The 17,165-nt window shown below is 41.6% G+C and overlaps 1 protein-coding gene across 8 annotated transcripts in view; it reads left to right on the forward strand.

Annotated features, from left to right (window-relative positions):
• Ect2 (epithelial cell transforming 2) overlaps positions 1-17,165 on the forward strand; it is a 64,049-nt gene that overhangs the window by 21,594 nt on the left and 25,290 nt on the right. For all 8 annotated transcript variants that reach the window (XR_013052013.1, XM_042278868.2, XM_076573969.1 and 5 more), the window contains 9 exons: positions 1,117-1,247; positions 1,684-1,799; positions 1,900-1,962; positions 3,715-3,937; positions 8,075-8,211; positions 11,263-11,382; positions 13,178-13,246; positions 15,614-15,724; positions 16,582-16,678. Coding sequence is in view for 7 of the 8 variants with exons in the window: in XM_042278868.2 (XP_042134802.1) it covers positions 1,117-1,247; positions 1,684-1,799; positions 1,900-1,962; positions 3,715-3,937; positions 8,075-8,211; positions 11,263-11,382; positions 13,178-13,246; positions 15,614-15,724; positions 16,582-16,678 (1,067 nt within the window). In the remaining variant the exon portion in view is untranslated. The remainder of the gene's footprint in view (positions 1-1,116; positions 1,248-1,683; positions 1,800-1,899; positions 1,963-3,714; positions 3,938-8,074; positions 8,212-11,262; positions 11,383-13,177; positions 13,247-15,613; positions 15,725-16,581; positions 16,679-17,165) is intronic.

Genomic DNA, 17,165 nt, shown 5'->3' on the forward strand with positions numbered 1-17,165 from the left:
ATAGCAGCCAGGGTTCTTAACTACTGAGCTATCTCCAGCTCAACATGTTACTTTTTAAAATGTGTGATTTTACCCTTTGTTTTAAAGATGAAGCCATGTGCCAACAAAAACTAAATTTGTAGATCATACAGAAAAAAATAAATTCAGTCTTTGAATAGCTTAGGGAATAAAACATAGGTTATGAAACAATTAATTGAAAGATTTGGTATCATTGGATTTTACTTTGTAAAATACTTTTTGTGTGTGTGCATGATAGTATGTATGGGCATGCGTGTTGCAGAACACATTTGGAGGCCAGAGGATGACTGTGGAGTTGGTTTCCTCTGTTTACTTCTACATGAGTTCTCGGGATTGACCGTAGACTGTAAGGCATTTGTGGCAAGTGCCTTTCCTGCTGAGTTAGCTCACAGGACTGATTTTTGTGAACTAAGTTTGACTGGGTAGTTAAGATGCTTTGGTGGGTGGAGGTGCTTGCTACCCAGCCTGCTGACGACCTGTGTTTGATTCCCAGGGCTCACATCAGGGAGAGATTGAACTTCCAGGGGTTGTCCACTGGCTTCCATGTGTGCATTGTGGCCCCCATGTGCACACATACAAATAAAATGTTTGATTATCATAAACATTCTAAAATTAGCTAGGTAACAGCTTACTGCTTTTAGGTATTTGGATTATGTTACAGTTTTTTTTCTACTTTATGTTTAGATATGTTTGAATTGGTGCTTAAAATTTATTATCTTGTTTTGCTAACTTTCCAATTACTGACTCTCTGCTGTGGCACTTTATCATTATGTAAAATTTCATGAAATTGGAGAATATCTACTATAAAATTCCAAACCACAGCCAGGATGTGAAGCTTGTCTGTGATTACATTTGGTCAGGTGTAATGGCCCATGGGTCTATGCATGTTACTAAGTGACATCCCAGACAACCCCCTCTCTTTTAAGAAAAGAAAGCAAAATAGACAAAACCGAAAACAAACTGTATAAGTTCAGGACCTTAGGTAAGATATTTTCAATAAATGTGTTATGCTAAGACCTTTAGAATCCTGAGATACCAAACGGTTGTGCCTAACTGATAGAATTTAAGCTGGCTTTACAAGTGCATATTTGTTTTTAGATGTTTCTGCGCAGCAGTCGATGACTTTAGAAATGAATTTAAAGTTCCCCCATTTCAAGATTGCATTTTAAGTTTCCTGGGATTTTCAGATGAAGAGAAAAACAGTATGGAAGAAATGACTGAAATGCAAGGTATCCTAACAAGCTATATGTGGTGGTTAATGTTGTCCAGAGACTAGTGTCTGAGCAGTTCTGAGAGAGTTTCTAGCCTGGACTGATAGAGGGGGAAGACCCCCTCTGACTGTGAGTGTGCCATCCCATGGTCCCATGCATATGAAGGAGAAAGTGAACTGAGCACCTGTGTTTCTTTCTCTGCTTCCTGAAATGTGACCAGCCATCCCATGCTTCTGCTACCGTGGCTTATCTGCCCTGCATGGACCCTTGAACCCAGCTAAAATAAACCCTTGCAGCTCTTATTAGAAATGACTAATATTATAAAAGTTGTATATGTTTTATTCCTCAGGCCTGTTCAATCACTTCCTAATAAATAGCTGCTGTAGAGATGGAGTTTGGAGAGCAGTTATTTGGCTGATTTATGTTTGTTTATCTGTGCTCCTGTTCTCTTTAGGAGGTAGCTATTTACCAGTTGGGGATGAAAGGTGCACTCACCTTATTGTTGAAGAGAATACAGTGAAGGAACTTCCATTTGAGCCCTCAAAGAAACTTTTTGTTGTCAAGCAAGAGGCAAGTAACTCCAGAATGAAATTAGGTAGCTTTTACAATACTCTAGCTTCTCTGCTGATGTAGATTTAAAATTTAATTGAATATTTTCTTTCTCCTCTAGTGGTTCTGGGGAAGCATTCAGATGGATGCTCGTGCTGGAGAAACTATGTATTTGTATGAGAAGGTAGGTTTGGCTCTGGAGCTATTGGTTCTGTGAATTTTTTCGTATAAAATTGATACTTTTGTGTCCAGAACATTTAGAAGGCATGGTATAATGAGTATATATGTCATATATCTAGCTTTTTAGAAGAAATAGTTTGAATACCATATTCTTAGTCTTTGTAAATTTAAGTGAAACTGTGCAAGGCAGTGAGTTTTCTTTTAGTGTCCTCACTAGTTTTATGCCAACTTGACATAGTTTAAGTCATTTGGGAAGAAGGAGCCTCATTGAGAAAATACTCCCGCCAGATTGGCTTGTGAGCAAGCCTGTGATAGACATTTTTGATTGATGTGGGAGAACCCACTTCACTGTGGGCTCTGCTGCCTTTGCTGGTGGTCCTGGGAACTATAAGAAAACAGGCTGAGCAACCCACAAGGAGCAAGCAAGCCAAGAAGCAGTACTCCTTGATGGCCACTGCTTTACTCCCTGCCTCTGCTCCCTGTGCTGACTGCCCGGGATGATGGATGGACTGTAAGCTGTAAGATAAAATAAGCCCTGCCTTTACCAAGTGGCTTTTGCTCATGGTATTTTATCACAACATAGAAACCCTAACGAAGACATTTAATATAACGTAAGTTATTCTCTGCTGATTGCTGACGATACTGTCATCAACAGTAACACCCCTGTCTTTAGAAACTTTACAACCCTGCTAGAACAAAGGTGCGTTATAACCAGATACTGTTTTAGAGAATCTCATTCTGAGAGACTGCCAGGGTTGAATAGGACAAGTGAATGTTGAACCAGCATCCTAGGCTAACCAGGTGAGGACCTTGGGTAGAGGAGAGGAGCGGCAGGGAGAGCAGGGAGAGGTAGGCAAGCTTGCGACAACATGAAGATAGTAAGGAGTCCAGAATGGTTTTTTTAATTTGGGGGAAAGAAAACCAATAGGTAATGTTCAATAGATAGGAAGACCCAGAGTTCTTAATATCCTGAAGAGCCGCATATTATTCTGAATTGTGAGTCATTGTTATTAAAAAGATGAATGTAAGCAAGAAAGATTTCATTTTCATGTTGGATATCAACAAAGAGGACTATTAAATTCTAGAAAGATTTTTGAGAAGATTTACTTCAGTTTGAGATTTAGTAATTTTGAGTGGAGAAGCCAGGTGTGATGGCACATGACCATAATCCCATCATGTAGGAGGCTTCAGAAGAAGGTTTTCAGGGAGTTTGAGGCCAGCTTTGGCAATGTAGTGACGTACCAGGGCAGGCCAGGCTACTCAGCCAGACCCTGCCTCAGAAAGATGAAAAGAATTTTTGAATGCTGTGTTGAATACAAGGTTTTAGACTTAGTGTTTCCTCTATAAAATCTATGTAATTACTCACTGTGCTCCTTAGTCTTGTTCGATGTAAAGTTCTCACAGTGAGGTTTGAAGTGTGCTTTAGATGTGGTGAGAGAACTCAACTCTGGTTGAACTAGGAATGTTTCAGGAGAGAATGAAGCGTTCTAAGTTCCTCCCTGCTGTAGTGGAGACGGAGGACACAGAGTGTGGCTCACCCTCTCAGTTCATGCTTTGAAGAGTCGCTAGTAAACAGGCCAAGAGACAGTTACTCATGGAGAAGGAGCTATGGGAGAGGCCGAGGCTGCCTGTAGAGTGGCGTCCTGACCGGTCTGTTTCATGAAGCTTTGCAGTTGTCTAGCAGACAGCAAGATTCTGAGAAGTGGTGTTCCTGTCTCCGTCAGGATCAAACGAGCTGCTGTGCTTCTCATTTCAGACTAACACCCCTGAGCTCAAGAAGTCAGTGTCTCTGCTTTCTCTAAGCACTCCAAACAGCAACCGCAAACGGCGCAGACTGAGAGAGACGCTGGCCCAGCTCTCCAGAGAGACTGACCTCTCCCCGTTCCCTCCCCGGAAGCGGCCCTCGGCTGAGCATTCCCTTTCTATTGGCTCCCTCCTGGACATTTCCAACACGCCCGAGTCCAGCATTCACTATGGAGGTGATTCACATCTTACAAATTAGTGACTAATAGGAGAAATCCCTGCTACAGTGAAGGGACAGGAAAGGCTTTTCTGTTAATTAACTTATCCTAGTTGAGGAAATAAGACACTTGGAAAGCTAAGCATAGCTGGGCAAGGTGATACACCCCTGTAATTCCAGGACTGGGCAGGTGCAGACCAGAAGATGAGTTCAAGGCTGTCTGGCCAATATGAGACTCTGTCTCAAAAACAAAACAAAACAAAACCAAAAAACAAATTCCATAAATCAATCAGCTATGCACAGTAATGCTTTTGTTGAATGATCATTCACTGTAAGCTTTTGTATGTTTTTAATAGGTGGTGTCTGATTTACAGGCCACTGAACTGAGGTGCAGGGGATTATGCCTTGTTCTGGGCTGTAACTGGAGAGTGACAGCTATTTTAAAAGATTTTTTTTTTAAAAGACTAGGACTCATAGCTGAGGCTGGGCTTAAACTGCTGCTTACCCCGCTTCTCAAGTCCTGGACTTGGAGGGATGCACCCCACACCACTAAAGAGAACTATAGCAATGTTACATTTATTATGGGGACATGCGGTGAAGTCCGAGGAGGGTGATGTCCCTTGGTGTTGGACTGACAGGAAGACTGGGATTAACCCTGTTTTCGTCACCGGCATTTCTCTCTGTAGTCTGTAAATACGTAGTATTTTCCAGAGTTTAGATAGAAAAACATGAAAGCTTTTGACTCCATGGCACTCTCTCCTAACTGTGCCGTTTTCCTGGTCCCTTCCCTTAGTGTGCTTCCGAGAGTTGCCTGTGTGACCCTGAACTCACTCCCCCCTGTCTCCTCCCTTGTGCTCTCTGCCCGTCCCCATTAGGTAGCAGTCCCTCCTACGCGTCACTGCTCTCCTGGGAGACGGTTTCTAGGTAGCTCACAGCACTCGGCGTTTGAACGGCTAACTCCTTCCTGGACACACACCAGCCTTCCCAGGCTTCCTGATAGAACTGACTTCCTTCTCCTTTTCCTTCCAACTCTGAACTTTCCCTTCCAACTCTGACTCCAAATGCTTCATGATCTCATTTCATTAATTCCCCGTCTTTAATTTTCTCTGCTGATGGCCCTGAATGTGTCTTCTCTGCTTAGCTGCTAACTTGAGACATTCTGTCCTTAAGCAGTGAGGATCTGAGATCGAACCGAACAGGAACTCCTGTGTCTTTTCCCATCCGTCCTTCCTCACTTTTTCCTGTAGCAGACGCTTTTTTATGATAGTGACTCCTACATTACATCTTTGCTTTGAGTTTTGCCTTTGTACATGTCAGACTTATAAAAGTCTTTAAAAATGGAAATTTAAAACGCGTCACACCTCTGCTTTAAAGGTCATGGAGTGGCTGCTTTGTGCTGTCGTAGCTCTTTCCCGTCTCTTTGAGAGGGTCTCCCAGCCCATTGTGGCTGTGAATGTCCTGCGCAGCCGAGACTGGCGTTGAACTGATCCTCCTGTCTTCCCTGCTAAGTCAGTGTCAAGCTGTGTGCCACCGTGTGTGACTTCAGGAGTCATTAAATGAAACAGGTGTGGCCTTGGCCTAAATGATACTTCATCTTTGAAGATGATAGTTCGGATTTAGGAAAATCAGGTGGAAAGTGAGTAGGCTTTAATTTAGAATCTTTTCTGTTTCAATCTTCCCTGTAACTGGGGTCACAGGCCTACACGACCAGATTCGGCTTGGTTCTGTAGTTGTTATGGACGAGGGCATGAGATAGTAAAGAGCCGGTCTTAAAGGTACAGGGCTTGAATGTGCAGTTTAGGAGAGAGGAGAAGAAAATTAACCGTTAAAGCATACACATGACACACTGTTATGTCAGGTCTCTAGCTGGTGGGTCCCAGCTAGACACAGTGTAATTTAACATCACTAGATCTCAGACTTTTCCTCATTCAAATATCCTGACTGAGACTTATGGCAGGCTTATGTAGCCTGAAAATGTAGGATGTATAGGAACTATTTTGAACTCCATTATTTTTCAAACAATGTAGAACTCCACAATTCACATGATTGTCTAATATAAAAATGTTTAAAGATATTTGTGTAAAACTAAGTAAGGGTTAGGAATAGTTACTGTTTGTTTTCCATACCACATTTTTTTTTTGTGAAACATTCTTGTTCACATAATGCTAAAGTGTTCTAATCATACTTAAGATTATGAATTTTTTCATAGTAAGAATAAGAAAATGAATTTTTTTGAGGGCAGCCTGTGCTACAGAGCGAGTTCCAGGACAGGCTCCAAAGCTACACAGAGAAACCCTGTCTTGGGAAAAAAAAGAAAGAAAGAAAGAAAGAAATTAATTTTAAGCTTTTCTCCAATTTTTGTTTCATGATATATGCCTAAAACATGCTGATTCTTCTGCCTTCTCCCATTTTCGGTTGGACCGGGTGTTTCTATGTTAAGATTACTCTGAACTAACAATTTCGGTTCATTTTTTAAAGATTTAGTTCATGTGTGCAAATGGTTTGTTTTGTCAGTGTCCCTGTCTGCACACCATGTGCATGTGAGGAGCCTCTAGAGCAGAGGTTCCCAACCTTTCTACTGCTGCTGCCCTGGGGTACAGTTCCTCATGTGTGTGCTGACCCCCAACCAGGACGTTATTTTGGTGCTACTTCATAACTGTGATTAAGCTACTGGTATGAACCGTGATATAACTATCTGGTATGCACGGTATCTGATATGTGGCCCCTGTGAAAGCCATTTGACCCCCCCCCCCCCCAGTTGAGAACCACTGCTCTAGAGATCAGAAGAGGGGGTTGGATCTTTGAGCTGGAGTTAGTCAGTTCTGAGCTTTTGTGTGGGTATTGGGAATTGATTCCAGATCTCTGTAAAAACAGCCAGTGTTCTTAACCACAGAGCCTGTTGGCTATCTGTGAAGGAGGCTTCTTCTTTCTGCGTAAAGTTTACATTATTGAAATAGTGTAATCATAGCCCACCCTTTCCTCTTCCATGACTTATCTATCTATCTATCTATCTATCTATCTATCTATCTATCTATCTATCTATCTATCTATCTATCTATCTATCTATCGAAATAGGGTCTTTAGACACAGTCCTGGCTGTCCTGGAACTCACTATGTAGACCAGGCTGGCTTTGAACTCATAAAGATTCACTTACTTCTGCTTCCTGAGTGTTCAGATTAAAGGCATGCACCACAGTGCCTGGTTTCCTCATGTTTTACACTGAAGTATTTTAACACTTTTTTTTCCTATTTTATTATTTTAGCTTTTCAAAAACCTGTGGCTTTTCAGGTTCTCTCCATGGGATTATTCTGCCATGCTTTCTTTTGAATCAGTTCAGTCAAAAATCATTATCCATACACATTCCTCCATGTACGTTTGCCATGTGAGAGGAGGGAGGAAGTGGAAAGCGTGATGAGTCTTAATTCTCAATATCTAAGTGTCTGTGTTTGGACATTTCTTTGTGTGTGTGTTTGTGCTTTCTGAACGTGGCTTGAACTCAGGACCAAAACATACCGGGGCAGTGCTTTCCCACTACATCTTCAGCCCATGCTTTGAGACAGGGAGATATCACTGTGTAGTCCTGGGTATTCCTGAAGTCATGGCTTTCCTTCAGCATCCTGAACGATGAGCTTACAGACATGTACCACTCTAGCTGGTTTGGAGACATTTTTAAATAACCACATAACACTTATAACATTAATTCCATGAACCAAATCTAATATTTTAGATTTCTCTAGTTTTCTTAATCATGTCCTGATTTCTAGCCCCCGACCCAAACAACAAGAAAAGTTTGTATTTTAATTTAGAGTACAATCCAGGGTGCACATTATTTTCATCATTTAGTTTCCTCTCATCTAGGAAACTTCCTTTTAATTTAATGACCTTGGCAAGTTCAAAGACTATTGGCCATTTATTAGTAAAATGTATGTCAGTTTTGTAATTGGTATCTAGATTGAACCTAGAACTTTGCATATGCCGGGTAAGCTTTCTCCCATTGAGCTATATTCTCAGCTCAGAATTAATGACTTTCGGTCACTGTATTTTTCTGGCCTTATCCTATGAGGAAATTTTACTTTAACAGAAATGTCTATGGTGGTGCTATTAAGTCTGTATAATGTTTAGATCTGCCTTCCAATTAAATCTTTTCCTTTTCAGAAACACCCAAGTCATGTACTAAGTCTTCTAGAAGTTCTACTCCAGTTCCTCCGAAGCAGTCAGCCAGGTGGCAGGTGGCCAAAGAACTCTATCAGACTGAGAGCAATTATGTCAACATACTGGCCACCATTATTCAAGTGAGTATGAGTTAGGTTCTAGATAACTTCCTAAAAGACTCTCACGTCAACATACTGGCCACAGCCATTCAAGTGAGTGTGAGTTAGGCCCTAGATCACTTTCTGAAAGACTCTCCCCTCTTGCTTCCCTTCTATGATTGTGTGGCTTGTTCTTTTAAAGGATATTGGGTTTTCTTTTGGGTAGTATTGGGGGTATGGGGTTGAGATCAATCTTGCTATATAACTCTGGCTGGGCTGGTACTCAATAGGCTGGCCTCAAACTTGGAATGATCCTACTCTCTCTCTCCTGAGGACACGGATAGCAGGTGTGCACCGATCCCACTCCGGCAGGAGGATGACCTGAAAGACCACACCAAGTAGCGTTGCATCAGCCTGTTGAAAACAATAGTCCTTGACCCCAGCGGTCACTAGTGGTGCCCGTCAGGAGTGGCAGTTCAGTCTGTCTGTTAGAAGTGCCTTTGCTACAATGCTGTGGCCTTTGTGTGACCTTGTGGCTTTCTACCTAAAAATCCACGCAAGATCCCAGTTTCTGTTTTCGTTTAGGCTGACAATGACTGACCACATTGAGTTCTTACAGCTGCACATTGTGAAGATACCGCCTTACAGTTAGAACTATACAATTTTCTGAAGTTTGTGTTCTAGAGAAGTCGCCCTATTTAATACGGCATATGTGTGAAAGTACTGAGAAGCTGAACAGCTCTATGTCAGTAGTAATTTTCTCAGTCCTTGCGTGTGCTCCATCAGATGGGCAGTAGTTACTCAAACATGGAACTCATTGCTTATCTATGTTTAAACATTCTTTGAGCTGGTCATGGTAATGCCAGCTTGGACTATCAGTAATGTCAGTGCTGTGGAGGTGGACGCAGGGAGGGCGAGACCAGTGGGCTGTAGTGAAACCCTGTGTCAAAACCAGGCACAGGCGACCAGGCAGAACTGTGGAGTGCTTCTGATGAAAAGACAGGGCTTTAGATGACTCCTGACAGTACGAGAGTGCCGAAGACAGTGAGGAGTGAGCAGACGGAAGTTTAAGGTGGGAAAGCCAGGAACTGGACGTTTCTGTGTCATCGGAAGTGGTTTTAGGTCATGAAAGAGACCATTTGGGATATTGTGAAGGTCTCCAAGCTTATCTTAGAACAGGAAAACTAATAGATTTACTTTTTTACACACACACACACACACACACACACCCCGGCCTTTTGAGATGGTATCCTCTGTATCCCAGGCTGCTCTGACACTTGCTGTGTAGCCAGGATAACTTTGGACTTCGGATCCTCCTGTTCCCACCCTCAAGTGCTAGGACTTACAGGTGTGCACTCCCCTGCCGGCTTTGTGTGGTGCTGGGGACGGTCACAGGGACCCCTGCATGCTGTGTGTGTTAGGCAAACACTGCTAACTGAGTTACATCACACACACACACACACACACACACACACACACACACACACACACACACACACACACACACACACACACACGGGGTGGGGAAACCAGAATAAAGTGCCGTGTATAGGAGAGAACAGCAGAAGTGTGGGGAGGACCCTGCTCAGGTTGAAGTGCTTGCCGTGTGGACGTGAGGCCTGGGCTTTGGCTCTCTAGAACCGTGTCAATGCTGGCTGGGCTTGGCCGCCAGCCTTATTCCACCTCAGAAGTTAATGGGAACCCCGAGCAGTCTGACTGTAGGATCCGCCATGTTGGCTACCTTTGGGTTTGACTGAAGAGGACCTGCTGCAGTGTATAAGATGGGAAAACCATGAAGGATGATTCTCAGCATCAACCTCGGGCTTCCACGTGCACATGCACACACATGCACACACATGCAGATGTGCACACATTCATGAAAATGGAAAAAGGAGAAAGAGTACTTGATTATTAACACTTGTCACCCTTACAGGGGTGGAGTCGCTCTAGGGCAGAGTGCATATGCAGCATACATGGGCATAGATTTTATTCTCCACACCGTTAACGTAACCAGTCCAATGCTTCCAAGTCACACAGCAGTTTATAGTTTCCACAACACAGGCCCCTCACCCCCACTTTTATAAATGGGGTGAAATCTGCCTGCTAAAAACAAATGAAAATAGGAAAACCACAGCTGGGTATAGTCGTACATACCTGAAACCCCAGTACCTGGAAGGCTAAGGTTATTTGCGGTTTTGTTATTTCTTTTTTTCCGTATAATTGGCACAGCAGGACCAGTGAGATGGCCCAGTGAGTAACGGCCGTACTTGCCTTGAAAGGCTTCGTTTGGTCCCAGATCCAGGGCGGAAGGGGAAGAGTGACTTCGGAGGGTTTCCCTCTGACTTGTGCATGTGCACTGTTGCACGTGTGCACCATGGTTTTCTCCCCCTCCCTCTACTTGCGTCTCCTCCTCTCCCCTCCTCCCTACCTTCTGTCTCCCCCCTCCCGCTTCTGTCTTTCACACACACACACACACACACACACACACTGATAATAATATAAAAATGCTACAGCAATAAGTGGGCAGAGTTTAGGTTTTCTCATGAGATTTAGAAATCTAGTTTCTTTGCTACTGAATTTTTATGTTGCCATTTCTAAAACATTTAGTATTATACGACTGTTATGTGTCTAGAAAGCTTATTACTTTCTTCGTTACAAATTGAATAAAAAGGAATTAACTTTTCTACTAATTCTAATAATTTATTTGTTTGGTTTCCTTTGTAAAAAAACAGATTTATTTTTATTTTATGTTTATGGATGTTTTGCTACTGTTCTGGTGGAACCAAGAAGAATGTATTGGATTCCCTGGGATTGGAGTTATAGAAGGTTGTAAACCACCATATGGTTGCTAAGAACCGAACCTGGGTGCCCTGGAAGAGCAGCCAATGCACTTAACCCCCCCCCCCCCCCCAAGTGTGTTTCTGTACAGAGTATATCAATATAAGAATGAGAAATAAAATGGTAGGAGAAAAGATTGTGAAATTTAGGAAAGGTTTTTCCCGACTATTTCTGATGTTGCCGTCACTGTCACTGTTTATGTTTTAGCCTTCTTTTTCTCACGGTTTGCCTAAAGTACATTCTTCCCCCACTTAGTTATTTCAGGTGCCGTTAGAAGAAGAAGGGCAACGTGGTGGACCTATTCTTGCTCCAGAGGAGATCAAGACTATTTTTGGGAGCATCCCAGATATCTTTGATGTACATATGAAGATAAAGGTGAATGTGCATTAAAGATGGGCAGCATTCTCTTTGGGGGTGGTGTGTACTTATTGTAACATTTCAGGTCTTTCTGCCTAGCTAAGTAAGTTTTGTATGTGAGACTTAACATCTCACCATGTAGCTGGCTTTGAGCTCATTGAGATCCTCCTTGGTCAGCGGGGAGTTACAGAGTTGAGACACCACTCTTGGCTTAGATTTTTTAAATGTCTTTAATAAATTTTTTTTTTTTTTTTTTGGTTTTGAGACAGGGTTTCTCTGTGTAGCTTTGTGCCTTTCCTGGAACTCACTCTGTAGCCCAGGCCAGCCTCGAACTCACAGAGATATGCCTGGCTCTGCCTCCCAAGTGCTGGGATTAAAGGCATGCGCCACCACTGCCTGGCAAAAAAATTTTTTAAGACATTTTATTGTATATGGATAAATATTTTGCCTGCATGTGTGTCTGCATACCACATGCATGCTTGGTGCCCAGAGGTCAGAAGTTGGCATTGGATCCCCTGGAATCTGGTTATAGATGTGGGTGCTGGAATTTGAACTTGGGTACTCTGAAAGATTGAAAAGTGCTCTAGACCCTTGAGCCATCTCCCCATTCAAATTTTCATGAATATTTTATGTTTTAGGATGACAGGAATTTTATGGACCAGGGAGTAGCAAACTTGTGGTTCATAGGCTGCATCTAGACCTCTGTTTTAGTAAAGAGTCTTACAGTAGAGCCCATTCATTTTCATACTTTTTTTTTACACAGTATATTTTGATTATATTCTTTCCCCTCCCCTACTCCTCAGATGCTCCCCACCTCCCTCCCCACCTAACTTCATGTTCCTCATCTCAAAAACAGAAAAAAAAATTAGGGCAAACAAACAAACAAACAAACAAACAAATCCAGCAGGAGAAACAATATACCAAGTACAACAAAAAGTCCACAAAAAGGGAGGGCGGGGAAGTCCTGTTTTGTTGACCAACTCTTTCTGGGCACGAGGCCTGTCCTGATGTAGTTGATATACCCAGTGACAGACCTTTGCGGAAAACTCATTTTCCATTTCCCAGAAGGTATCAGTTCCAGATCACTTGGTAGGTGTTTGTTGAGTCTGTTTCCCTTTCTCAGTGCTGGGATTTTGTCTGGCTTGAATATGTGCAGGTACTTACATACTACTGCAGTTTCTGTGAGATCCTGTGTTCAGTTCTGCTGTGTCTGGAAGACGCTGCTTCCTTAGAGTCATCCAAGTTCTCTGGCTCTTAGTGTTTCTTCCTCGCCGAGCCCAGGGGAAGGTTTTGAGAGGCATCCCTTTTAGGACTCATGTTCCAGTCTCCTCACTCTCCATTTGCATACTCTATGCTTGCTTCCATTCTGCAGAATTGAGAACTGGTAACAAGCCATATGGCCTTGGAATATTTACCATCTGTCCCTTCTAGTAAAATTTGTTTGACCATGTTACAGGTTATAATTTTTAATGACTTGTGTTAAATTAGTTGCTACAGCAGCAGGGTTAAAAGTAGCTTTTTCATAATTGATAAGGCCAATCAGCTTTATATTTAGTAAGACAAAGCATTAAGTTATTAGTCATATTGGGGAATTAGGATTGGTCTGCCTGACAGCGCTGTGTATATTTTCTTAATTAGTCCAAAGGTTATGTTCTTTGTAGACAAAAACTTAATTCTTTGTTAGAAAAGGAGTTTACATATGAGATTAAGGTACTGCATAAAGGTTTTTTTTCCTCCAGCAAAAGATCTCATGAGTGTTATGAGATGTGTAAGGAGCTGTTGAGTTTCATTGTTTTGATTTGTTGTATTTCAGGATGATCTTGAAGACCTTATTGTTAACTGGGATGAGAGCAAAAGCATTGGTGACATCTTTCTTAAATATGTAAGTGTTTGTTTACAATTGCATGGACTTGAGCGATTGCAGACTTAGTAGTAGCTCTTTAAGGATTGGCAGGGAGCCGGGCGGTGGTGGCGCACGCCTTTAATCCCAGCACTCGGGAGGCAGAGCCAGGCGGATCTCTGTGAGTTCGAGGCCAGCCTGGGCTACCAAGTGAGCTCCAGGAAAGGCGCAAAGCTACGCAGAGAAACCCTGTCTTGAAAAACAAAAAAAAAAAAAAAAAAAAAAAAAAAAAGGACTGGCAGGGAAGGAAATCTGAAAATTCTATTTAAAGAGTTCCCGTGGTTGTTACAAAATATCCTAGAATTGTTCTTGACTTTTGAAACATGTTTTCTATATGCCAGCTTATTACAAGGTCATCATTAGAATATCACTTATCTCACAAATGTATAGTGACTTTTATATAAAATTATTTACTATCCCCAAATGGTTATATATTCATGATTTAAAAAAAAAAATTTGCATGTGCCAGGCAGTGGTGGCACACCTTTAACCCCAGTACTTAGGAGGCAGAGGCAGGTGGATCTCTGAGTTTGAAGCCAGCTTGGTATATGGAGCCAGTTCCAGGACAGCCAGGGCTACATAGTGAGACCATGTCTCAAAAAACAAAAACAAAGACTTTGTGTGCATATATATGTTGCTACATGTACATATATATTGTTGGTGTCTCTTGCTTTCACATCACTTCTGTTGAATTTATAAACTACAAAGAACCGAGTGTCTAAGGGTGTAGCTGAGGCTAGAGTGTTGGCTGAGTGAGCATCACACGTCGCAGAAGGGGAGAAACAAACGAACCACTTAAGACTAGGGGTTGGGGTAGCTCAGTGTGTGTGTGTGTGTGTGTGTGTGTGTGTGTGTGTATGTGTGTATGTGTTTTAATCCTTCAGCAAGCAAAATCAGAGACAAAAGGCAGAGTATATAGTTGCATACACCTTTCCTTCCAGCACTTAGGAAATTGAGGCAAGCGACTGTGAGTCAGAGGCCCACCTGGACTACGTAAAGTGGTCCTGTTCCAACAAACATAAAAAACCATGTAGCTTAAATTTAGGGAATAATCCATTTTGTAACAGGCCTGTGGTTTATATCTGTTATCCCAGCACTTGGAGGCTGAGGCAGAAGGATTGCTTTGAGTTTGACTCTAGCATGAGCTCTGTCTCAAAACAAACCCAAAACAAAGTCCACGAAATGTTTTCCTTTTCCTGAGGTCCTGTGACTAGAAACTGCTCTTCTTAAGTCTCTTAGGCTGGGATTTGCATGTGAGTAGCTGATGTTCCTTCTGCAACAGGTTGCTTTTGTTTCCTAAGGCCTCTTTCTCAACCTTTAGAGATGTTCGTTCAGGTTGTTGAGGGTTCTGAACATGGAGATCATTGACATATTTGATGACTGCCAACATGTTTAATTAGTGAAGACAGTTTTTTCTTTTTAGAGATTTTAGTTTTTTTTTTTTTAATGGTATTTATATGTGTGTGGGTTTGTACACATGAGTGCAGGCAAGTTCTTGTGGAGGCTTGGAGTTAGGGTGTTGTGGACATTGAGTGTTCCATGTAGGTACTGGGTACTGAACTTGGATCTGCTGCAAGAGCAGTCAAGTCTCCTTTACAGCTGTGCCACATTTTCAGACCAATTTTTTTCTTTCTTAAAATTGCATGTCTTGAGAAATATGATTGGTATTTTAATCATGGTTTGGATTCTTCAAGAAACAATAACATTCATTTTTAGGCTCCCATAGATTAGCTTTAACTTAATTTAAAATATTATGAAAACAGAAAGGTTTTGAATGTCTAGTTTGTAGGTATATTTCATCATGCCTAGTTTATATGGTGCTGGGATCAAACACATGGTTTTGTTTATACTAGGTAAACACTATAGCACTCTATTGACTGCATTCCCAGTCTGTTATTCATATATCTGTTACGTTTTAAAGTATATGTCGTGTGTGTGTGTGTGTGTGTGTGTGTGTGTGTGTGTGTGTATGTGTGTGTGTGTATCTTTTATTTGCTGTTTTAAATCAGCAATAGGCTGATTTATAGGCTGTGTGTACCAGTTGATGCATTTTGAATAGCAATGAAAAAGTTCATTTGGGATGGATGAAGTCTCACTGTGTAATGCTGAGGATATCCTGGAGCTCTCAGTAGACCAGTCTGCCTCTTGCTGGCCCATCTTCTTGGCTTCTGAGTGCTGAGGTGTGGGCCATTGTGTTTAGCATCAACTTATTTGTAAAACAAATTTCTGTATTTAACAGAAATTATGAGGAAACGTATTTAAAACCTTTCTTTTGCATATAAGTCTGATTGTGATTGTCAATTGTGTCACAAAGATTCATAACAAATTGTTTTTATTTTTTGTATCTAGTCAAAAGATTTGGTAAAAACCTACCCTCCATTTGTAAACTTCTTTGAAATGAGCAAGGAAACAATTATTAAATGTGAAAAACAGAAGCCCAGATTTCATGCTTTTCTCAAGGTAATAGAATTTTCTTTCATACAAAAATTTGATTATCACTTGTGAATAGATTCATTAAATAATTTTTAAAAGAGCAATTTATAATGTTAGTAAAATTCTGCTCATGTAATGACACATTAATACTGGTCTCAATTTTAGTTGTACCTGTGGGTGGCTACGAAATTTAGATTTAGAATGTTGGTATTTATACAGAAGGGGCCAAGAGGCAGCTGAGTGAATAGGGATGCTGCATGATTTGTTTTGGCTTCTCTGTAGCAGTAGGCTTTGTGTATGGTGGCACGTGTGGATATTTTCAAAGGAAATAATGTTGTCCTTGATGAATTCTGCAAACACCTGTCGGTGCTCCGACGATGCTGTGTTCGCCTGTAATGGTTGCCGTTTGTCCCATCGGTGCTTTCTGTGAACCAGTGGTATAGAGCAGTTGACAGTTTAAACTGTTTCAGGGCTGACGTATGCAGTCTTTATAATAGCTAAAGAAAGCCCCTATATGTTACACGTGTGTAGAGGAACACACGCTCTGTAACATGTTAACCCCTTCTGACCAAGACAGAATTTTAGACCTTGAAAGTTACTGAATCATGGTGGTCTGCCAAAGAGTAGCTCAATCCTGCATCTTCTCCATGAATTCTTAATTCATTTATTTTATGCAAATGCATGCATGCATGCATGCGCACGCTTGCATATGTGTTCATTGCAGTGTTTGTGCATGCATGTGCATCTTTGACCCTGTAGATTCTGGGGCTTGAACTTGAGTGTCTGATGTGGCAGCAAGTACTTTTACCTTCAGAGTCAGCACCTGCTTCCTCTTCTCTCTTCTTGACAAGGATAGTTGTGTCTAATAAATTACTTCTGTTTAGATAAATCAAGCTAAACCAGAGTGTGGACGGCAGAGCCTCGTGGAACTGCTCATCCGGCCGGTGCAGCGGCTACCCAGCGTTGCTTTACTACTAAATGGTACTTGGCTTCCTGTGGTTTTGTTTGCTTGTTTTTTTTTTTTATTTAGATATTTTTTATGCAGTAGTTTCTTCCTCCTCCTCTTTTTCCTTTCCCTTCCACCTTTCTTTTTCTTCCTTCTCCTTCCTTCTTTCCTCCTTCCTGAGGATGACCTTGAACTTCTGCCTCTCCAGTCTTCTGAGTACTGTGATCAGTATCTGGTTTATGTAGTATTGGAGTTCCAGCCCACAGCTCCATTTCTCATGCTGGCCAGCGCTGTCCTAGCAGCTCCATCCTCAGTCTGCAGTACTTCTTTCTTGAAGAGTTGGTATTTTTATTTTCAGGGTTTATTAGGTATTAGCATTAGAGTTTGTTTTTTTTTTTTTATATAGATACCAAATTTATGATAAATTTGAAAAGAGGTCTCTGAAGCTACAAATATTTAGTTTTACCTGATAGTCTATGTTGTCATAGTGGTCTCTTTCTGCTTAAAAGTTCCTTTTGTTTC

Source organism: Peromyscus maniculatus, chromosome 6, assembly GCF_049852395.1.
Source record: "Peromyscus maniculatus bairdii isolate BWxNUB_F1_BW_parent chromosome 6, HU_Pman_BW_mat_3.1, whole genome shotgun sequence".
Classification (NCBI taxonomy): Eukaryota; Metazoa; Chordata; class Mammalia; order Rodentia; family Cricetidae; genus Peromyscus; species Peromyscus maniculatus.